We start from the raw sequence: 24156 nt of genomic DNA, 5'->3' as shown, positions 1-24156 counted from the left end.
ATTGATTTCTGTTCTGGGCTAGGAAGCAATGACTGGGCTAGGAAGCAGAGTAAAAGGACTTTTCTACCAATAGCAACAACTGCATGCGTGAGCAGCAATATAGTGGTAAATTCAGAAATGCAGGGTCCTTTCATATTAGTCACAGCCATGCCCCCTCGGCCCCCCTGTTTTTGCTGCTGGGTTGAGTATTAGATCATTGCTAATGTCTTCTTCCACCACAACAGCCATCCCTAGGAGTCCATAAGGATGAAAGGGGAGAGTGTTAGCTACTGAGAAGAGCCTTCTCAGTGGCTGACTCGCCTCCTTTCACCCTGATTCGCTCCAATCAGCAGGAAAGAACAAGGCAGCATGTTAGAAGAGTCTTCTCAGTGGCTGACATGCTTCCCTTTCATGTTGATTGGCTTGTAGGATGCTGGAGACATAGGGACCCTGCTCCCAAATAACGAAGGGGTCTAAGACCCTCTGAGACCCTGGATGACCATACCCCTGTGCATAAGGATCAAGCTTCTTTCTTCACTCCTCACTTGGACCTAAGCATCGCACCCTTTCCAGACTCCATATCTTTACCAATTTCTCCTATTTGTGATCTTTTTAGGGCTAGCTCTACCATTAAGCAGAGTTATGCAGCTGCCCCAGGTGGCAAGAGCAGTGATGAGGTGTTGGATGACAGGGTTGTGTGTGTGCGCCATGTAGCCTGCCCTACAACCCTAGGCCTAAGCCAGCATGGTGCTCTCAGGTGCACTGAAGGCTGCTATCCCTGTCACTAATGTGGAAGAAAGATTCAAATACCACTTTTGAAAATGGAATTGGTTGGGAGTGCCATCTTGTCCACCTCAGGCAGCAAAATGTCTTGGGCTACCCATGCAGCTCTTCCATTTCTAAGTCCTCCTTAGACATCCATCACTCCACCAGCTTGCTTCCTGAGCACTTCTGCCTCTAACTTTTCTTCCAACCACACACAACTTCTCCATTTATTGTGAGAGGTTTTTTTCTCTTTTCCCTCTTTCTTCTTAGCTCATTCTTCCCTTCATCCCAACTCTGCCTCCTCCAGTAATACTTTCCTGAATCCTAGTTCTTAGCCCGTCACCAGCTTTGCTTCCTTCCTTAACTCACCTGCCTCTGGGCTACCTGTCCCTTAACTCTCTTTCCTCCTAGGCTTAAGTCCTCCTGGCTTAAGTCCAGCTGCAGTCCATGAAAATCTTTTCTGTCATGTGCCCACTTATTAATTATTGTTGCTAAGTAATCAAGCCTCAACTCCAGTTTGCAGCACGCTTGTCAGTTCTGTCTTTCCAGCTATGACAAAGTCATGCATAAGGCTCATACTTACATCACTGAGGTTATATGCATTGACTCTGGACTGGAGGAACAACGGGGCATCCGGAGGTATGGAGCATTTGAATTTCTCACTCTCATGTTTGGCTTTGTAGTTTAACTGAAATGCAGGATGAACAAATAAGGACATTAAAAGTCACCATTTGATGGACTTCACTTAAAACACAAGCATGCAATCTCAGAATTAAATAAGATGACAGACTGAAACATTGTAATTGAAATTTCTCTGCAGCATGCCATTTGTGGGCCTTGTTGTTCAACCAGCATCAGAAGCATCTTTCCACTGTTATCTGCAGAACAGATCCATTTACACCATCTGAAAGTTTTGTTTTTAGCTGGTACAGTCAGAGCTTGGAAAAGTTACTTTTTTGAACTACCTCCCATCAGCCCAATCCAGTGGCCATGCTGGCTGGGGCTTATGGGAGTTTTAGTTTAAAAAAGTAACTTTGCCAAGCTCTGGATTTACTTGCTTTTTAAACCATGCAACCGATAAAAACTAGCAACAGGTATCATAAAACACCCAGTTTACAAATAGATTTCACTTGTCATTTTAATGTTAATTATTTCTGCCTGACTGAACCTACAAAAAGTATACCATCTCCTGCCTTTTGTGTTCAATGATACACTCCTGTTTGTCTCAATATTTTTTATTTCTCAAAGGCCATGTTAATGCATATTAAAACATTATTTGGAATAAAGACCCTAAACAATATGAGAATTTATTATTTAAAATCAAGAGGGATTCAGGTGAAGACACCATCACAGGATGCTCCTGGTAGACTGTCCACTGCACCACTACCTCCACAGCAACAACCTAAGATGAACTACTCTGTGAAAGAGAACCAGGAGAGGCAAAGAGGCAAGCAAAGACACCAACACATGCCTGCCCTTGGATCAGCCCAGCATTGCCCCTTCTGATACTCCTCGTTGCCATATTCAGAGGAACTAAATATTCAGCATAGGTGACATCCAACTAAGTTATACTCCGGGCCCTCCCAGGCTGATGTATTATTGTGGGTGTATTTTGCAACATGTTCTTGACACAATAATAGTGCATGAGTGGTACACTTGTTCTGCTTTATTAGTTCTGAGATACTTTTTCAATGCTACCACATTAGTGCTGTCTAGAGGGACACAACCATGGGACAAAAAACTACTGAACATTTGTGATATGAAAAGTGATTTCAGCAGGAAGTTACATGATACATGGTGGCTGGAAATAAAGTCCTTAGTATATCGTGAGTAAGCCTATTGGATAAATAGTATAAAGAAGCATAAGGGGAAGCTCACTGAGAAAGTTTGGATGTGAAAGTTGTGTAAAGGTAAAGGTGTCCCCGCACTTGTAGTGCAAGTCGTTTCCGACTCTTAGGGTGACGTCTTGCGACATTTACTAGGCAGACCGTATATATGGGGTGGAATTGCCAGTTCCTTCCCCGGCCTTTCTTTACCCCCCAGCATATGCCGGGTACTCATTTTACCAACCACGGATGGATGGAAGGCTGAGTGGACCTCGACCCCTTTTACCGGAGATTCGACTTCCTCGTTCCGTTGGAATCGAACTCTGGCCGTGAGCAGAGCTTCGGCAGCGTTACCGCCGCTTACCACTCTGCGCCACGGAGGATCTGAAAGTTGCGTAGATGAACCATAATTGGTATTGGAATGACTGGAATGTGATCAGAAGCTTGAAGGGGCCGCAAACAGGATATAAATGGAAGCCATAGAGTCATAACATCTTTTTTAAAAAATGGGAATCCTAGCTTGTTGCATTGCTGAGTAAGGTTTTTTTTTCCTGACCTCAATATTTTAAAAAGTCTGTTCAACCTTTTCTCCCCTTCTCCTTCTGTCTTTGTTCCCCATCTCTTTTCTTGTAGATTAATGTCTTTCACCATTTTAATATGTAAAGTTTTTTATCACTACTGTTGTAATTTAATACTCTCTTGAGCTGCCTTGGGAATGATAGACAAAGGATACACAAATATAATTAATAAATACAAAGACTAAGGCCTAGAGAATACGTGAAGTCACTTATTCCCAGGGTTTAATGTGAGCCAGAGGTTCACCAAGGATGAAGACTATGACAAAGCTGAGCCCTGGAACACCTGAAGTTCTAATATAAAAGACAGCATCTCAGAGTACATGGAAAATAGGCTTTCCTAATCAGTGATAACCACATCCATCTACACCATGCACACTGGATAGGGGACAGGCATTATAAGTCAGGACCTTCCAGGGAAGCTTAAATCTAAATGGCTTTCTTTTTTACAAACTAACCATTGCTTATTCTTGCTTCAGTATGCAGAAATCTATCGGATCATGCTTTTTCAGCTTGCACAAGGATTAAGGTCTCATACCCACCTCTGAATTTGCTTGTTTATTTGCTTGCTCTAGGTTAGTTTTAATGTGGTCTAGGTTACAGTACCAGGGGAAACCACCACCACCACCATCTGCTATAGTCCTGATTTAAATTTGGGGCCCACATCTACAGTTTGCATAGGAAAAAGCTCCTATTCATTTCAGTGGAATGAGTGGGAGGCAGGGACCCAGTTTGGATCAGGGCCATAGCACGGGACAAAGGGTTAAATCCGCCGTAGGGTCCTGAACCAGAATGGGGGTCCTGTGCAGGCAATTTGTGTTTTAAAAAACCATGCACTTAAGGCTACAGATATATAGCTAATGTATCATCCAATGTGGCCCTCAGTTGTTTAATTGCCTGCTTTGGGTCGGTATGAATGCTGCTACAAGATGAAGCTACAACATCATCACTGGACATTGGTTGATAGACAAGGCCTCATGAAACGTAAATTGCCAGGTGACTTACATCACTTAGTTGCTTGGAATTAATCTGTGCTTGTACCAAGGTGGGCGAGTCTGTCACTTGTGTAAATCTGATCTTATCAGGATGTTTTTTGTAGGTATACTAGAGAGAGGAGAAAGCAAAAAACAATGATAGCTAATTTCAGTAGGTATCAGTAGTATTGTATTATATATCAGTGTCAGTGTCAATAAAGAGTTTTACAAATCAGTTTAGCTTTATCATTGTCATTCATTCAGCAAAAGTATAACTAGCCAACACAAGATACAACGCTGTTATTTGCAAATCTTAAAGTTCTCTGACTATCAACACATATGAAGTGTCCAAAAAGTATTAGATGTCCAGCTAGGGAAACATCAAATACCCTGGTAAATTTGAACTGGGAATCATGGATGGTAATGTATCTCCGCTACAGTTACTTGCGACACACAGCTATAGCGATAGAGGCCGTTACTTGTACTGCTATGGCTCAAAAGAGTGAATAGCATTGGCATGTACAGTTTTACTTAGGAAAGTATAAATGTGGCAAAGCACATTCTGGCCACTAGATGTCACAAGAAACCTGTAAAAAACAAAAAGCATAGGAATAGTTGCCTTTCAGTATAATAAGGAATTATGACAAATTACCTCTAACACACATATGAGTGAAAGAAGACCCAGCAGTTTTATATTAATGAAAAGCAGCCTCAAGAAACTACAGCTCTGAGCAGAAGAGCAGCAGAGGGAGAAGCAGCTTAATTATTTCCCTGCCAGGCATTTTTCATTTCCAACTTACTCTATTCCTCCACTCAAAAGCTAGCCTCCTAAGGCATCCAAAAAAAAGCATCAGGGCTCCATTACATGCATTTGCAAGTAGTATGTAATTTGCCTCCGATTCAGGACTAACTGAGAGCAGACACTGACACATTTTATTAGTTTATTATTATTAGTTCACAGAACATTTCAACAAAGAAGATTAAAGTATTTTAAATCAATTTTTATTCATTAGCACTAAGTTAAAGACTACAGTCAAGTGTGTACTAAAATTGGTGTATATTTGCTAATATTTGTCTCTGTTTTCATTGTGTTTTACCCATTTAGGATTCTGGCATATTGTGTAATTCTTGTTATTATTAAAACATTTGTTTGTTGTTGCTACATGCCCTCAAGTCGATTCCAACTTATGCCAACCCTATGAATCCTTTTTTGTCGTTGTATTCATAGGGTTTTCATGGTAAGAGTTATTCAGAGGAGGTTTACCATTGCCTTCCTCTGAAGCTAGTCCTTTCCAGCTGGCTAGGGCCTGCTCAGCTTGCCATAGCTGCACAAGCCAGACCCCTCCCTGTCTGCAACTGCCAGCTGGAGGGCAACTGGGCTCCTTGGGACTATGTAGCTTTCCCATGGCTGCACAGGTGGCAGGGCACATAACCCCTGAGCCACTCTGGGGGTGAACTTTAGCTGGCCCTTGACACCCAGGAGACACAAGCAGGGATGTGAACTCACAGACTCTGGCCTGTATCAAAGTTTTAAAAATTGAAATTTGAAATATTATTAACCTAAAATAATCAATACAGAACAAAAAAACAGGTAAAGCAGATAAGAAGAATAAGTTATAAAACCCTACAGAACTCAAAATAAATTTACGCATTGGCCAGGCCAAAAGCCTGACAAAACTAAAAGGTGCTAGGTAGCAAAGAAAATCTTCAAAGTAGGGTTGCATTTGCATCATACATTTAAAGCAGTATTATGTCACTTTAACACTCATTGCTTCCCCCCCAAAATACTGGGAAGTATAGTTTGTTAACAGTGCTGCTGAGAGTTGATAGGAAAACTCTTATTTCTGTCACAGAGCTACAATTCTCAGAGTTATCTGGGAAGAGGGAATTGAGCTCTGTGAGTGACACAGGGGTCTCCTAAAAACTCTCAGAACCCTTAACACATTACAGGTCCCAGATTTCTTTTGGGGAAGCCATGATTGTTTAAAGTGGTATGACACTGCTTTAAATGAAAGGTGCCAAAGAGGCCTTGGAGTAAGATGGTTTTCCCAGGGTTTGGAGATGCAGAGATTAGAAACAGAAACAGAGAAGCCCCTCCTACAAGTCCCTACCACCTGTACTTCAGATAGCAGCAGGACACACAAAAGAGCTTTTAAATCCTATAGATTTTGGGAAACATAATATTAAAAACACAAAAAAGCACTTCAGCTCTTTCCATTAATTCCATTAAAATCTGTATCGCATAGCATAAGGTAAGATAGGATAAATGGCAAGACCTTTCAGGAGCAAATACTTACATCTTTGCACTGGTCTAATTTTTTTATGGTTTCATATTCTTGAGTTATGGTCTGAGGGAAATAGCATTTTGTCTTTTCATCTTCATAGTCTGCTTTGTAGTTTTTCTAGGAAAAGCAAAAACGGATCATTAACCACCATAAACCTATCTGAACAGGGGAAGATAAAGAAATGGAATTCATACTTACATCGCTCTTCATAGCTTCAACTTTCATGTAGTGTGCTCGATAGGGGTCCTCAATGCTGCCTATGTACTGGCCCAAGATATTGTTCACATAACCCTCTTTATATTTAACCTATAGGAGAAACGCCACGTTACAACAAACAAATGAGTTCAGCAAGGTCTTATCTAAGCCGTAATCTAAGAGTAATCATTACCACACTTACATCACTGAAGTTTTTCAGTACATTGTCAACTTGATACTTTGGAGTCTCACAGTAGTTAATGCTTATTCCTTTAGCTTTTTCATATGCTTCCTTATATAATATCTGTCAGGGGAGAAATGTAAAAGTCAAAATATAACAAAGACCTGGCATTTTCATTGTTCTGTACTCTTCCTATTATGCCATCCAGTTAGAAAGCTTGTGATGCTTCCAAATGTCAAAAGCTGCATTACAAGGTTCAGATTCAAATCTATTTTTTTAACCCATAATCATGATGTACACATAAGAGCCCTGTGTAGTAGAGCAATGATATATCTACTCCAGCACCTTGTTTCCAACAACAGTTTCTGAGTAAACCAATATCAGGTTATGAAGGCCATCTTCTATGCCAAGAGTGGGGAAAGATTTTCAGCCTGAGGGTCATATTATCTTACGGGCAGCCTCTGAGAGCTGCATACCAGTGGTGGGCAGGACCAGAGGGAAAACGTGGGTAGCATTAAGAGTAGGGGTGGGGAACCTTTGGCCCTCCAGATGCTGCTAAACTACAACTCCCATCAGCCATAGCAAGAATGGCCAATGGCCAGTGTTGATGGGAGTTGTAGTTCAACAGCATCTGAAAGACTAAAGGTTCCCAGAACATAGGGTAGAGGCAAAAGTGCCCATAGCAACAGATGTGAATTTACCTTTATATAGTAGGCTACTTTCCAGCCATGAAAAAGTTGGAGGTTACTATAACACACACACACACCCTTATCTCTTCATCCTCCATTTAGGTAAGCAACAGGCAGTTGAAGGACACATTTCAGCCAAGCAAAAGCAGTTGAGGAGAGCACAGAGAAGAGCTGGTGTGGGGCGTAGCCTGGGAGAGTCCTGCGGGCTGGATTGTTTCACACTTGCTGAATAATAATTTTGACCACAGAACTGGCAGTTCATCAATGCTTGACATGAACATACTTTGGAAGCGCTGTAGGACTCTTCTAATTTGTCTTTTTTTATTGGCAAGGCTGTACCAGTATTGGATACAAATGAAAAATTATGATTTTTAATAAATATTTCAGAATATTTTTATTCTGTCATTCACTCTTGCTTCCTGTGTTAAAACTCCTGGAATGCAGAGAGCTGAAAATCATTTAAATAAATGGAAATTTGCAACAACAACAAAATTTCAGCACACTGATCACATGCTATAAATGCTAACTACAGCATGTACACAATGGGTACTTACATCACTCTGCATTTTGCCCACTTTCTGAGAAAGTAGCATCTTGGGATCATCCTGAATGCTCAACGCTCCAATTAACTTCCCTTTGCTCTGTTCATAACCCTTCTTATACTCCACCTACATGGGGATAAGACATAAAAGGTCTTCGGTATTCTGTAACCACTGCACATCGACCCCAAAACTAATTTCTATGCAATACTTACATCACTGGCAATTTTCCGATTGGCTTTAGCAGCAAGAATTGGAATGGCATCCATCTTGATCTCAAATTCCTTATCTTTCGATGTGTCCCACTCATACTTATAACAGTTCTGACACAGGGAAAAGAAACAAATAGCATGAGGAAGGGGTGACATAAAATTAGGAAGATACAATGTAAAATTAATCTATTTACTGTAGAGAGTAGATAAAGGTCTAACCCTATGGGGCATTACTCAGTAAAATTTTTGAAAAACTCTAGAGCAGTGGTTCCCAAACTTTTTTTCACGTTGGACCACTTGAAAATTGCTGATGGTCTTGGTGGACCATTTAATTAGTTTTCTGCATGCTGGAGCAATTGTCATGTGCTATGCTAAATGCTGTATGATAATTAACTATATTTTAATTGCTTCTTTTATTTCTTATACTGTATTTCCTTGTACTGCAATTTGCATTCCATAGAATTCAAACTGTAATATAATAAAATACAACATAAAAAATAAAAGAGTCAATAACATACAATTAAAATTCACATAAATCTTTAATGTGGACATGACACAAACCACCTGTATGAAGGTTGCGGATCACTGGTGGTCCATGGACCACAGTTTGGGAATCCTTGTCCTAGAGAATAATAGGTGGCTTCATTATAGAAGCCTTCCCCACAAAAATAGCAGATGCCAATAATAAGCAACTAATGAAAATGAAACCTGCTACTCCTAGGGCTTGATGTAGGCTTACTGATGAGCAGCATTGCATGACAAAGCTCAGCCCCAGAAGGAATGTTTGCAGTTCTACAATACTTACATCACTGAGGTTGTATGCATTGACTCTGGACTGGAGGAACAACGGGGCGTCCGGCGGTATGGTGCATTTGAATTTCTCACTCTCATGTTTGGCTTTGTAGTTCAACTGAAATACAGGATGAACGCATAAGGACATTAAAAATTAACAACTTGAAGGACTTCAGTTAAAATGCTAGCATGTGATGTGAATTTTGTTATTCACAACAAAGGAAAGAGGTAATAACATTTAAAACCAGATTTCTCTACAGCACATCATTTGTGTGTCGATTGTTCAACCATCATCACACAGAATAAGAAAAAGGGATCCAGGTCAAGGACAGATATCTTTCTGGGAAGCTTGAATTCACATATTGCTTTTATTAGAATATGGCCAATTGCTTATTCCTACTTCTGTATAGAGAAATCTAAGGGATCATGCTTTTTCCATCAGAACAAGGATTATGTCTATTTTGGAAATGTCCTTTTGTTTGTTCTGGGTCACTTTCAGTATTGTCACAAGGTAAAGTTACAACATCATCACTGGAAATCATTCATCAGGCAAGGCCTCAGGAAGAATAAGGCCAGGAAGGAGTTTGCTGGGGGGTTGCCAGGTTACTTACATCACTCAGCTGCTTGGAATTAATCTGTGGTTGCTTCAGAAAGGGTGCATCTGGCACTAGTGTAAATTTGATCTTATCAGGATGTTTTTTATAGGTATACTAGAAGAAGGAGAAAGGGAAAAGAAAAGAAGATAAAAGACATTTGATTTCCAGTTGGTATCTGTAGTATGGCATCTATGTCAGTATCAGCGTAAATAAAGGGCTTTATAAACCAGTTCAGGTACAGCAGAATTATTCATTCGTTCAGCAAAAGTATAATTTGCCAAACCAAGATGCAATACTATCATGTTCAGGTCTGAAAGCAAGACAACCAAAATTATAAAGCTCTGAAGGTTCTCAGAATCCAGTTAGAAAGATATAAGGCAGATTTTCACTTATTTACTGTTAGACGCTATTTCGTGAGATTTCACACCTTAAAAGACAACAGATGATGATATAATCCTGCCATACACACAACATATACTTGCCAAAGCCCTTATAAATGGATGAATAGATGGGCAGGTGGAGGCATATACTATTATTTACCCTGCTGTGGCTAAAGAAGGTCTATGGCAGGGGAGAGGAACCTCCAGCCTCCAGGTCAATTATATCCCTACTAAAGGGTCCAGTTTGACCCATGAGGCCATTTCCCCCAAAACCATGCCCACCCACCTATCAGTTGATGTCACTCGTGGCATTTGCTGATGGGCATGATGACAGGGTTTAAACCTCCTTTGGCTGCATAATCCTATTCCCAGCAGGCAACAGGAACATGCAACTCATCAGCTGAGTGGGGATTAAAGGCCTGTGCAAAAGTGCCCTTCGAAGCATCTTTCACATGATAGATACTTCAAAGAAGCTTTTGCAGATACTTTAAAACAGATTTTCCACTTCCAATTGTTCAAACGGAAGCATGGGGGCTGTCTTAAAACCGTCTCCAAGTCTACAGGTCTCCTCATGCTTTCTTTTAAATCTCCAAGATTGGGAACTTCCAAGGAAACTTGGGAGAGGCTTTTGTAAGCCTCCCCCTTCCCCGATTAAGCTCCCAATCTCTGAGACTTAATGGAAGCATAAGGGAATTTTACACTTGGGTGGCCCTGCCCACCTGTCAAATTTGGCCCACAAGGCAATATCCTGATAAGGATCTGGCTCATGGAGCCAAAAAGGTTCCCCACCCCTGCTGTATAGCATTGGTATGCATCGTTTTACTTAAGAACCTATATAGGTAGGCTTAGCATATTCTGGCCACTAGGTGTCATAAGAAACCTGTAAAGCATATGTGAAGATGTCACCTTTCCTGAGGGTAAATTACATATCACATGCAAATGAGTGAAGGAAGTCAAATCATTTTTATTTTAATTCATTAATAGAATAAAAAACCTTTCAGTTTAAGAACGTACCTATGGTCAATAGATATGTCTATCAAACTTTAAAAAGCAGGGAAATTGCGTAGCTATAGTGAATGCACCAGGGGGCAGGAGACCTGATCTCCTCTCTGAGATATTGGACTGCCCTACAAAATGCAAACACAATTTGAGTTGGTCTTTTACAGTCCAATCCATTTCCTGTGTAGCTTGGAACAATTTGATAACATGTGCCTCTGAGCATATGGTGAGTGGTGGCAACACCTACCATCTCCACAGATGAATTGCATTTCTGTATGTTTGTTGGTGTTCTTCTTACTTTGCATCTTTCCTGTGTTACTACTGTTTCTACAGAGAATCTAACCTAGAAAATTATATTTCTCTTATTATTCACCCTAGAAATCTTTCATTTCCAAGCCTTTTTACTGGTCAGTGTCATATGATGGTGAAGAGAGCCTTTGATCGATTTCTATTTTGGGCGCATTAACAGCTGAATCTGAAACTGCAGTTTGATGTAAAAATCAGACAGATTACAATATGTTGCTAGTTAAGCAAGGACTCTAGCTGTTGGAAAAAACAAACCTGGCCTGCCCAAGATCAATGTTTCCAGTCTGCTAAAGCACCCTTCACAAACTACACTTCCCAGGATTGTTTGGGGGAAGCCATGATTGTCTCACGTGAAATCAGTCTGGTGTGGATGTGGCCCCCTGATTAGGCAAGCTGGGAGTCTGGCTTTTAGGACACTTACAGTTGGTTCTTACTGAGCATGCCCAGCCTTATCATTAAGTTCAATGCTAAATTTCTTAAATTAATTAAAAATCAGCCAGGCATTTTTTTAACTTTTAAACTGCAGAAGATGAAGGTCAGAGTATGGGGCAAGGTCAGTAATAGGGTTCCAGGTACTCTGTGAACATGGCTGATTTTTAATTAATTTCAACAAATTATGAGAACTCTGACAGAAAAAAGTCCAAAAGGGCTCTGCGTTTCTCTCTCTCTCTTTTTACACTTTAAACTCTCCATTCTCTCTGTTTTGTGTACCACCATGAAAATTTAGAGGGTTGTTAAGCAAGTGTTTCTGAGTTTAGGACTACAGGTTTTTTAAGGCTTTGTTTTGAAATGAGCCTATGGGAAACATCTGAATGGCATGGGAGGTATTTTCAATATAACATCGCAGAATGCAAAAAATCCATGCTGACTATAGTATACAGCCACTCATGTAACTATATAATAAAATGCAGGCCCAAGAGGCTGCAATTGTGAGCAGAGGAGCAGCTGAAGCTTTTCTCCATTGGGCAATTTTCAGCCCCAAATTATCTCCCTACACATATATCCTCCTTCACTCAAAATCCCAGCCTACCACAACTGCTTCTCAATAAAAGAAAGAGTCTGGGCTCCATTATATCCTTTTGTGAGTAATGTAAAATATGTGCCTGCCTCAAAACAGGAGAAACTATATTAAATAGCAGAAGGAATATTTTAACAGAGGGAAGAAGAGCATTTGTTTTCTATGAATTATTATGAGGCCACGATCAATGTAGTGAATTGGTACTTACTCTAAAGTCTGCTCTTTTGCTTAAAGTAAGATAGGATAAAGGTAAGACCTTTCAGGAGCAAATACTTACATCTTTGCACTGGTCTAATTTCTTTATGGTTTCATATTCTTGAGTTATGGTCTGAGGGAAATAGCATTTTGCCTTTTCATCTTCATAGTCTGCTTTGTAGTTTTTCTAGGAAAAGCAACAAGTGATCAATAACCACCATAAACTTATCAGAACAGGGGAAGATAGATTAAGGAACTGCAATTCATACTTACATCACTCTTCATAGCTGCAACTTTCATGCAATGTGCTTGATAGGGGTCCTCAATACTGCCTATGTACTGGCCCAAGATATTGTTTACATAACCCTCTTTATATTTAACCTGTAGGAGAAACGCCACATGTTACAACAAACATATGAGTTCAGTAAAATCTTGTCTAGGCCATAATCTAAGAGTAATCACAATCACACTTACGTCACTGAAGTTTTTCAGTACATTGTCAACATGATACTTCGGAGTCTCACAGTAGTTAATGCTTATTCCTTTAGCCTTTTCATATGCTTCCTTATATAATATCTGCCAGGGAAGCAATGTAAAAGTCAAAATATAATAACGACCTGGCATTTTCATTGTTACTTACTATTATGCCATCCAGTTAGAAAGCTTATGCTTGCAAATGCCAAAAGTTGCATTACAAAGTCTGAATTTAAATCTAGAAATGTTTGGATCCATAATCATGATGGACATATAAGAAGACCCCTACTGGAGTAGACCAATGATATATCTAGTCCAGCATCTCGTTTCCAACAGCAGTTAGCCAGGTGTTTTTGAGTAATCTGATTATGAAGGCAACCTTCTATGTCAAGGGTGGGGAAACATTTTCAGGCTGAGAATCATATCATCTCCTGGGCAGCCTCTGAGGGCTGCATGCCAGTGGAGGGCAGGGCCAGGGGGAAAACGTGTGGGGGGTTAGAGTAGGGGTGGGGAACCTTTAGCCCTCCAGATGCTGCTGAACTATAACGCTCATCAGCCCTAGAAAGAATGGCCAACGCCCAGGGTTGATGGGAGTTCTAATTTAGCAGCAAAATAAAAAATCAGCACACTGATCACATGCTATAAATGCTAACTACAGCATGTACACAATGGGTACTTACATCACTCTGCATTTTGCCCACTTTCTGAGAAAGTAGCATCTTGGGATCATCCTGAATGCTCAAAGCTCCAATTAACTTCCCTTTGCTCTGTTCATAACCCTTCTTATACTCCACCTACATGGGGATAAGACATGAATGGTCTTCGGTATTCTGTAACCACTGCAAGCTTATCCACATCAACCCCAAAACTAATTTCTATGCAATACTTACATCACTGGCAATTTTCCGATTGGCTTTAGCAGCAAGAATTGGAATGGCATCCATCTTGATCTCAAATTTCTTATCTTTTGACGTGTCCCACTCATACTTATAACAGTTCTGACACAGGGAAAAGAAACAAATAACTATATTTTAATTGCTTCTTTTATTTCTTATACTGTATTTCCTTGTACTGCAATTTGCATTCCATAGAATTCAAACTGTAATATAATAAAACACAACATAAAAAATAAAAGAGTCAATAAAATACAATTAAAATCTATATAAATATTTAGTGCGGGCATGACACAAACCACCTGTATGAAGCTTGAGGATCACTAGTGGTCCATGGACCATAGTTTGGGAACCCTTGTCCTAGAGAATAGATGGCTTCATTATAGAAGCCTTCCCCACAAAAATAGCAGATGCCAATCATAAGCAACTAATGAAAATGAAACCTGCTACTCCTAGGGCTTGACGTGGGCTTGCTGATGAGCAGCACTGAATGACAAAGCTCAGCCCTAGAAGCAATGTTTGAAGTTCATCAATACTTACATCACTGAGGTTGTATGCATTGACTCTGGACTGGAGGAACAATGGGGCGTCCGGTGGTATGGTGCATTTGAATTTCTCACTCTCATGTTTGGCTTTGTAGTTCAACTGAAATACAGGATGAACACATTTGTTGTTGTTGTTGTGTGCCTTCAAGTCGATTACGACTTATGGCAACCCTATGAATCAGTGACCTCCAAGAGCATCTGTCATGAACCACCCTGTTCAGATCTTGTAAGTTCAGGGAAGAACACATAAGGACATTAAAAAGTAACAACTTGAAGGACTTCAGTTAAAATGCTAGCATGTGTTATGAATAAGAAAATTGAGCAGGACATAAGAACATTTAAAACCAAATTTCTCTACAGCGCATCAGGTGTGCGCCGATGGTTCAACCATTTCCATCATGCACACAGAGTAAGGAAAAGGGATCCAGGTCAAGGACATATACCTTTCTGGGAAGCTTCAGTATTGTCACAAGGTGAAGCTACAACATCATCACTGGAAATCATTCATCAGGCAAGGCCTCAGGAAGTGTAAGGCCAGGAAGGAGTTTGCTGTGAGTTGCCAGGTTACTTACGTCACTCAGCTGCTTGGAATTAATCTGTGCTTGCTTCAGAAAGGGTGCATCTGGCACTAGTGTAAATTTGATCTTATCAGGATGTTTTTTGTAGGTATGCTAGAGAAAGGAGGAAGGGGAAAAAAAGACACTTATTTTCCATTTGGTGTCTGTGTATATGTCCGTATCAGTGTAAACAAAGAACTATATAAACCAATTTAGATACCGCAGTATTATTCATTCAGCAAAAATATAATTTGCCAAACCAAGATGTAATACTGTCATTTTCATATCTGAAAACAAGAAGTTATAAAGCTCAAAAGGGTCTCAGTGGTCCAGCTAGGCAGATACTAGGCAGGTTTTCACTTATTTACTGTTATACAGTATTTTGTAAGATTTCCCACCTATCAGGACCACAGGTGATGGTGTAATCCTGCCACATACTTGCCAACCACATATACTTGCCAATCGATAGAAGCATAGACTATTATTTGCCCTGCTATGGCTAAAGAAGGTGTATTAAAGATACAGAAGATGCCTTGGAGGCTGGGCCTGGCAACCAAGAGGTCTTCTGTATCTTTAAAAGTTGTGCAGGGGGAAGGAAGAATTCCACCTTGTGGTTTTTCCCATTACAGCATTGCAAGAACACCTGCACTTGGCTGACTTTCTCTTCTCCTAAAGATACAGGATCAGGATCAGGCCATGAACCTGGCAACCCTATATAGTACTGGTATGTACAGTTTTACTTGAGAAATTATGTGTGTGGCCTAAGCATATTCCAGCTACTAGATGTCAGAAGAAATCTGTGAATTACCTGTGAAGATAATACCATTCAACATTATGAGACCTGGGGGCAAACTACATATTACATGCAAATGGGTGGATGAAGACACACCATTTTTATTTTAAGTAAATACAGGCCCAAGAGGCTGCAATTTTGAGCAGAGGAGCAGCTGAAGCTTTTCTTTACTGAGCATTTTTCAGCCCAAAATCATTTCCCTACTCATATATCCTCCTCCACTCAAAATCCCAGCCTACTATGACTGCTCTTCAATAAAAAAAAACAATTGCCAGGGCTCCATTACATCCCTCTGTGAGTAACGTATAATTTGTGCCTAATTCAAAGTAAACACACTTTTTTATATATCAGAATGAATGGTTAACACAGGGAAGAAGAGCATTTGTTTGTATTTTGGTGAATTATTATAAGGCCATGATCAATGTAGGAAATTAGTGCTTACTCTAAATCTGCCCTTTTGCTTGTCTGTATAGATGCATACTTGTTAATATTTATGTTTGTAGCTGTGTTTTCACATTTTATATATAGCATATTTTGGAAAATATTTAATAAATTTAAAAAGAAAGCATTCCAACTCCTTCAATTAACTCCATGAAATTCTGGATCGCATTGCAAAGGTAAAACAGGAGAAAGGTAATATCTCTGAGGAACAAATACTTACATCTTTGCACTGGTCTAATTTTTTTATAGTTTCATATTCTTTAGTTATGGTCTGAGGGAAATAGCATGTTGCCTTTTCATCTTCATAGTCTGCTTTGTAGTTTTTCTAGGAAAAGCAAAAAGGGATCATTAATCACCATAAACTTATCTCAGCAGGGAAGGTAGGTTAAGGAAATGGAATTCATACTTACATTGCTCTTCATAGCTTCAACTTTCATGCAGTGTGCTCGATAGGGGTCCTCAATGCTGCCTATGTACTGGCCCAAGATATTGTTCACATAACCCTCTTTATATTTAACCTATAGGAGAAACACCACATGTTACTACATGCCGGCTAATGGAAGTCTTGTCTGAATCACAATTTAATTTGTACCTTACTTACATCGCTGAAGTTTTTCAGTACATTGTCGACATGATACTTCGGAGTCTCACAGTAGTTAATGCTTACTCCTTTAGCTTTTTCATATGCTTCCTTATATAATTTCTGCCAGAAAGAGGTTAAAAAGGAAAAGCCATAATATAAAAGGGCCTTGTTAAATATGATTCCCTCCACTGATCATGATGTCAACAGATTAGCAAGACTGTTGCTTGTAATTTGCTGCAAGGAGACATTTGAAGTCAAATGTACATCTTCTCTGATCCATAATGAAGATAACAATGTATGCAGAGCGTTGCTGGATCAGACCAAAATTCCATGTGGACCAGGTTCCTATTTGCAACAGTAATTATCCAGATGCCCCTAGAAAGACCACCAATACCATCAGTTCATGAAAGTGACAGCTCTCTTCCCTGTCCATGTCATTTAACTATTAGTATTATGAGGTTTAATGTCACTGAATCTGAAGGTTCCATTTAGCTACTGTGGCTAACATTGCTGATAGGTTCTTAATCAGGGGCACACTCTTAGGCTGCAGTCCAATACACACTTACCTAGGAGTAAGTCCCATTGAACCCAATGGAGCTTACCTTTGAGTAGACATGTACAGAATTTCAGCCTAAATCAAGAAAAGATATTTGATTAAACTACCTGATTTCTTGATTACATTGCAATCCTGCTTGCATCTCATTAACAGGTAATGAGGTCTCATGGCAAATCCATCAGTAAAGAGGCCTAATTCTGAAGAATAAATGGCCTCAAACCATTTTTAGGACTCAACCAAAACTAACCCTGGAGAAATATACCATACTTACATCGTTTACAAGATTTCCAGCAGCTTGTAGTTGCTTGAGCAGTAGGTTCTCTGCAACTGGAAGCACATTATACTCCGGAGAAGCCTTGGATTTTTCATAATCTTCTTTGTATTTTACCTAGAGAAGAAAAAAAGAACCTTGTGTACTTCAAGTGTCTCAATGTCTGCTGCACTATTTATATATTTTTTAAGATTGACAGTTATGTACTATTTTGATTAAAATGCATTTGAGTATTTTACTTAGTCTCTTCAACTGGGGGAAAATGCAACTAAGACAGTTTGGAAATGTATTTATTTATTTAAAATATTTCTATCCCACCCTTCTACCCTATTTTGATTCAAATGCATTTGAGTATTTTATTTAGTCTCTTCAGCTGGGGGAAAATGCAACTAAGGAAGAAGTGCTCAATTCCTACTTTGGCTCAGTCTTCTCCCAAAAAAGTGTCTGTGACCCTCCCGGGAAATATGAAGTAGAAGGGGCAGGATTGGAGCTTGAGATTGATAGAAAAATGGTCAAGGAGTACCTAATCACTTTGAACGAGTTCAAATCAGAAGGGCCCAATAAACTGCATCCCAGAGTATTGAAGAACCTGGCTGAAGAACTCTCAGAAACGCTGTTTATTATCTTTGCGAAATCATGGAGGACTGGTGAAGTGCCAGATGACTGGAGGAGAGCTAATGTTGTCCCTATCTTCAAAAAAGGCAAAATGGAGGAACCAGGGAACTACAGACCAGTCAGCCTAACATCAATCCCTGGAAAAATTCAATGGTTCCTTCTCAAACTGGGTGGAAGTAACGAGTGGGGTACCACAGGGCTCAGTCCTGGGCCCAGTGCTCTTCAACATTTTTATTAACGACTTGGATGAGGAGGTACAGAGCATGCTTTTCAAATTTGCAGATGATACAAAATTGGGGGCATAGCTAATACCGTGGGAGACAGAAACAAAATTCAAAGGGACCTTGATAGGCTGGAGCATTGGGCTGAAAACAACAGAATGAAAGTCAACAGGGATAAATGCAAAGTTCTACACTTAGGAAAAAGAAACCAAATGCACAGTTATAAGATGGGGGATACTTGGCTCAGCAATACGACACGTGAGAAGGATCTTGGAATTGTCATTGATCACAAGCTGAATATGAGCCAGCAGTGTAATGTGGCTGTAAAAAAGGCAAATGCTATATTAGGCTGCATTAACAGAAGTATAGTTTCCAAATCGTGTGAATTATTGGTTCCCCTCTATTCAGCACTGGTTAGGCCTCATTTTGAATACTGCATCCAGTTCTGGTCTCTGCACTTCAAGAAGGATGCAGACAAACTGGAACAGGTTTAGAGGAGGGCAACAAGGATGATCAGGGGACTGAAAACAAAGCCCTATGAGGAGAGACTGAAAGAACTGGACATGTTTAGCCTAGAGAAGAGAAGACTGAGGGGATATATGATAGCACTCTTCAAGTACATGGAAGGTTGTCACATAGAGGAGGGCCGGGATCCCTTCTCGATCGTCCCAGAGTGCAGGACACAGAATAATGAGCTCAAGCTGCAGGAAGCCAGATTTCGACTGGACATCAGGAAAAACTTCCTAACTCTTAGAGCCATATGACAATGGAACCAATGACCTAGAGAGGTAGTGGGCTCTCCGACACTGGAGGCATTCAAGAGGCAGCTGGACATCCATATGTCGGGAATTCTTTGATTTGGATTTCTGCATTGAGCAGGGGGTTGGACTTGATGGCCTTATAGGCCCCTTCCAACTCTACTATTCTATGATTCTATAAGGCTGTTTGGAAATTTATTTATTTATTTATTTAAAACATTTCTATCCCACCCTTCTACCCTATAATAGGGCACGCAGGGCGGCTTACAATAAAATCGAACACATACATAATAAAATTGTACACAATAAAGATCACAAAAACATTAAAATAAAAGTACATAAAATATAATTAAAATACATAAAATTATATATATATATACACACACACACACACACACACATATATATATATATACAAACAAAATAGAAAAGTCCAACAGACTGTGACCATCCATGTTGTGACAGAGATGCCAGCAGATCCAGCAGCATTGACAAAAAGGGAGAACTTTTGGATTTACTGGTCCAGATGATATTACAGACAGCCCCATGGTTGTCATGGTAGCCATGAAGTCCTGAGCCGGACTTATTTGGCATGTATATTGAAGTCACCCAGGACAACCAGCCTGGGGAACTCCAACACTAACACCGAGACCAAGTCCACCAGCTCAGGGAGGGAGACTGTCGGGCAGCGGGGTGAACGGTACACCAACAGAATCCCCACTCTGTCTCCCTGACCCAATGCCAGGCACACACACTCAAAACTAAAGGTGTTAGGGACAGGGTACCTAACAGGGGAGATGGATTCCCTGCAAACAATTGAGACCCCACCTCCCCATCCCCTGGATCTAGGCTGCTGGAGTGCCACAAAACCTGGTGGGCAGAACTGGGAGAGACCTAGTCTGCTTTGGTCATTTAGCCAGGCTTTGGTAATACAGTGCCATTTATGGCTAACAGCAATTTTTTGTGTGATTCAAGCAGCTGTTTGTGATTATCTCCTGTGATATATGTAGAATTTGTTATACTTGCAAGCATTCAGAACAATGTGATGTTCAATTTTGTAAGAAGAACCCTTTTTAGTCTCTATTATCCATTATGCTGATATGATCCTACTGAATCTGAGAAAGATAATAATGAGCTTAAAAGTGTGAGTGAAGATTGTTTTTCTGTGCTCTGTATCTTCAGTAATACTATGAGCCTACCTAAGGTGGCACAATATAAGGGGCACCCTCCACACCAGAAGCAGAGCATTAACTGGTTTCACTGGTTTCATGCATCTCTCTCCGTGCAAATTAAGTGCAGACCCAAAATATTCTGTGATACATTCTCAATTCACATAGGAATGCCTTCATCTCAGGTTCAACCCATCCCACATAGGGCACAAAAGGCCTTGAATGTGTTTAAAATTAGTGCAATATTCACTTCAGTTATTGAATGGGAGTAACAGAGGATACCCATTTAAATATGGATTGGGAAGTTCCTAAAGTTTTCCACACTGGACGCAGTCTAAATAAATAGCAAGAGTGTTAAGCATACCTTACTGGCAACAAGTCCAGCTCGCTTATTAACCTCATACTCTGGCGTTCCTGTTTGCATAAAGTAGATTTGGTCTTTCTGATTCTCCCACTCTTCTTGGTATTTTCTCTGTAAGCAGTTAAAAATACAGTGATACTCAGCTCATTAAACTACAAATGTAAGTCAGCGTTTAACAAGGAAAGGACATAAGGATATACTGTAGAAAGTGGGAAAGAAGGAATGCAATAAAGTGGAGAATTGGTATTAATTTGCTGGATTGCAAGATCATTTGTTTACCTGGCTCAAGTTATCAGCATTCATTCTGGCAACTACAACGTCATAGCATGGAGTTTGGCTCCATTTGCCTCTGATGTTCTTGTCATAGTCTGCATGATAGTTATGCTTTAAAAAAACAAATAAATATTGAACTTCAGATAACCAATTAAAGTAAAATGATCAAATTTACTCCTGTAATATGGTACTCTGATAGGCTGCTATTACACTCTGGATTATGGTTTTCAGTCTCTCCCCTTCAGTGCCCTTAAATGTTTGGCTAGAGCTTAATTGTTTCACAGTTTCTTGAATCCCAAGTATTATTAGGAGGTAAGGGGGATGTAACTTGAATAAATATAGCATTCGATCAGATTCTAATGGTAGAATCTACACACCTGTTGTTCTTGGGATAATGAAACACAACAAAGATTTATTAGGTATAATGTATCCCTATAGAACAATGGGCTACATAGTCATTTGAAAGTTGCCAACTAATTGCACAAGTGATGGTGCTAATGGACAGGAAGGAGGATACCAAAAACTTCCAAGCAACTTTATTAATTTTTCTGCCTCAGACCGCTGATCTGTGCTCTGCTCCTGCTTTGTTCAATAATTGCCTATCCTAAAAGGCAAGTTGGGGAAATTAGAAAAGCCAGTAGTGAGTATTAAAGGCATTCCACTAAAGGCAGAGAATATTGATAAGTGTAGGAATTCATGACTAGTGTTAAATGAAGAGGGTCAGACATTTTTTGTTATCACAATCAACTTTGGTTCTGAGTTTAATTTACTGGCTATTTACAACATATTACATGGCCATATTAATTTCATTCCTCTTCTTTCCATTGTTAGCACTAGATTACTCTAATTATACCTAAATATCAACTTTATTAGTCATGCTTCATGGTTGTGAAATTCATCAGTTGTGCCATTAATTCAATGCATGAAATCAGATATAGGCATGCTGTTTGCTATGACATCTACAGAGTCTATGAAGTACTATTTTGTATGGTAATAGAATAGGAAATCTAACTACAGAAAGGAACATATATTTCATTTTCTAGCTCAGCAACATTTTAGGTCTCTTCAGAGAAGGTTTCTATAACTGCATTACATCATACAAAAAATTTTCTATTTACCTAATTTAGGCCTTTGATCTGATCTAGCCAGGTTCTTACAATGATTCTGAATGGTAGAAGATTCATGATGGACAAGTCAAGTCATAAGTGGAAGTACTTCTTTACAAGTAGTTTAACAATGGAATTCTCTACCATGAGATGTGGTGATGGTCACCAATTTAGAAGGCTTTGAAATGGGATTAGACCAATTAATGAAAAAAAAGCTATTAATGGCTGCTAGTCATAGTGGATATATATTGTTTCCAGTATCAGAGGCAGCATGATACTGAACACCAATTGCTGGGCATGACAAGCAAGAGAGGTCTATAGCCCTCACATCCTGTTGGGGGCTTCTCATAGCCAACTGATTGGCCACTTTGGGAAACAGAATGCTGGACTAGATGTGTCTCTGGACAAGATGGGCTCTTCATATGTGTTAAACTGAGCATGTATGTATACTTATTGTAACAATAAGAAGAATGGGTAGGGTTCTCATGCAATTAAAGAAGTCCCAGCTGATTAATTTCATGGATTTAACTCATTCATCAATTAATTGATTGCACTTGCATAGATGTACATATGAACACAAACAATAGTTTTTGAAGGAAAGCATATTTTATCATAGCCGGCACTGTCTTAGAAAATATATTTCCTTCAGTGTGTAAGAGATGAAGGAATGCCTCTTCTAATATTTGTGAAAGTTACTGTATGAATGATAATGTTAAAATTATTGAAAATGTGCTATTGGTCACCTTATAGACCAATTAATCTAACCTACTAATGTGCTAAACATTGTGGCTGTAATACAAAGAGACCAAGTTAAAAAAAAAGAATGAATGAGAAGCAAGCATTAAAAGAAAAGAACTGAGAGGCATATGCGACTCACACAGGAATTATTATCAAGAAGTATGGCTGATATTACCTGGACTGCACACTCTGGGTTGTATCCAACGTCGTACTAAGTAAAGGTCCCATCAGTTCAAGGATTTCCATTTGCACAACCAGACTTCCACCCACTCTCCCCATATACCCCCTAAATCTAGCGGTTTCCCCAACCCTCTGGAACAGATGAAAGCATGGGATGCATGCAGGGAAAGGACAGGGGGAAAGTCCCATCACATAAATGAAACTCCTTGCGCTGATGGGATACATTAGATGAATACCACCCATAATAACAAATTACACCGTAAGCCTTTATTTGAACCATCCATCTATATCTGACAAAAATAGATGAAGCTACCAGAGGTTTTTATTTATTATTTTGAAACGCTGAACAGATGGGTAGTTATTTATTTTATGCTTAACAGAAGAGCCCTGCTAGATCAGACCAAAGCCCCATCTAGTCCAGCACTCTGTTCTCACAATGGCCAACCAAATGTGTATGGGAAGCCCATAAGCAGGACATGAGCACAAGAGCCCTCACCTGCTCATGGACAGATAGGGTAGAAGAGAGGGAGAGATAAGATTCAGCAGGAGACCAAGATAGGAACAGAATGATTGTGATTGCAGAAGGTAATGTGATAAGCATAGCTTTGCCTTTGACAACACTTGATATTTTCCCATCCCTTTATGCACATTAGAACGACACTTGGATAGTTACAGAAGATGTTTATCTAAGAATGAACACTACTGTATACTCACATCACTGAGTTGCCTGGTTACTTTTTTGGCAAGCTCCACATCAGGTGGGTCTGGCAGAGGAGTGTATTTAGCTTTTTGTTCATTATGCCCTTTTTTGTAGACAATCTGCAATAATGGGGACAAGAGACAAGAACTGCTTACTTAAATAAGGAGAACTGTTACTCTTCCTTTCCCTTAACCCCACAGTTCACAGAGGAGGATGTTTGCACTTGCTGATGAAATAAACATAGTTAAATTAGCATAGCTACTCTAGAGAGTTCTTCAGCATTAAGTGAATGAGGCCAGAACGAAGGAAGCAATCATTATATCTGCATGCATTTTTTGATACTTCAGCAGGAAATTCTGTGACAAATGCTGAATTTAGTTCTCCATTAAAGGATTTCAATAATCAGCGTCTTTGCA

General features: G+C 39.7%; 1 protein-coding gene across 15 annotated transcripts in view; it reads right to left on the bottom strand.

Moving 5' to 3' along the window:
- Positions 1 to 24156, bottom strand: part of NEB (nebulin) — a 293643-nt gene that overhangs the window by 240950 nt on the left and 28537 nt on the right. For 14 of the 15 annotated variants that reach the window (XM_061608784.1, XM_061608789.1, XM_061608791.1 and 11 more), the window contains exons 10-32: positions 23755 to 23859; positions 21023 to 21127; positions 20747 to 20854; positions 17620 to 17736; positions 16811 to 16912; positions 16620 to 16727; positions 16430 to 16534; positions 14991 to 15089; positions 14414 to 14518; positions 13871 to 13978; positions 13661 to 13774; positions 12981 to 13082; positions 12780 to 12887; positions 12589 to 12693; positions 9624 to 9722; positions 9026 to 9130; positions 8224 to 8331; positions 8024 to 8137; positions 6802 to 6903; positions 6603 to 6710; positions 6417 to 6521; positions 4151 to 4249; positions 1328 to 1432 (exon numbers count right to left, since the gene is read on the bottom strand). In XM_061608784.1, coding sequence (XP_061464768.1) covers positions 1328 to 1432; positions 4151 to 4249; positions 6417 to 6521; positions 6603 to 6710; positions 6802 to 6903; positions 8024 to 8137; positions 8224 to 8331; positions 9026 to 9130; positions 9624 to 9722; positions 12589 to 12693; positions 12780 to 12887; positions 12981 to 13082; positions 13661 to 13774; positions 13871 to 13978; positions 14414 to 14518; positions 14991 to 15089; positions 16430 to 16534; positions 16620 to 16727; positions 16811 to 16912; positions 17620 to 17736; positions 20747 to 20854; positions 21023 to 21127; positions 23755 to 23859 — 2436 coding nt within the window. The remainder of the gene's footprint in view (positions 1 to 1327; positions 1433 to 4150; positions 4250 to 6416; positions 6522 to 6602; positions 6711 to 6801; positions 6904 to 8023; positions 8138 to 8223; positions 8332 to 9025; positions 9131 to 9623; positions 9723 to 12588; positions 12694 to 12779; positions 12888 to 12980; positions 13083 to 13660; positions 13775 to 13870; positions 13979 to 14413; positions 14519 to 14990; positions 15090 to 16429; positions 16535 to 16619; positions 16728 to 16810; positions 16913 to 17619; positions 17737 to 20746; positions 20855 to 21022; positions 21128 to 23754; positions 23860 to 24156) is intronic. The other variant, XM_061608798.1, reaches the window with a different exon arrangement.

This window comes from Rhineura floridana, chromosome 2, assembly GCF_030035675.1.
Source record: "Rhineura floridana isolate rRhiFlo1 chromosome 2, rRhiFlo1.hap2, whole genome shotgun sequence".
Taxonomy (NCBI): domain Eukaryota; kingdom Metazoa; phylum Chordata; class Lepidosauria; order Squamata; family Rhineuridae; genus Rhineura; species Rhineura floridana.
The sequence above is the reverse complement of the archived record's forward strand: the minus strand, read 5'-3'. Positions and strand labels throughout refer to the sequence as shown.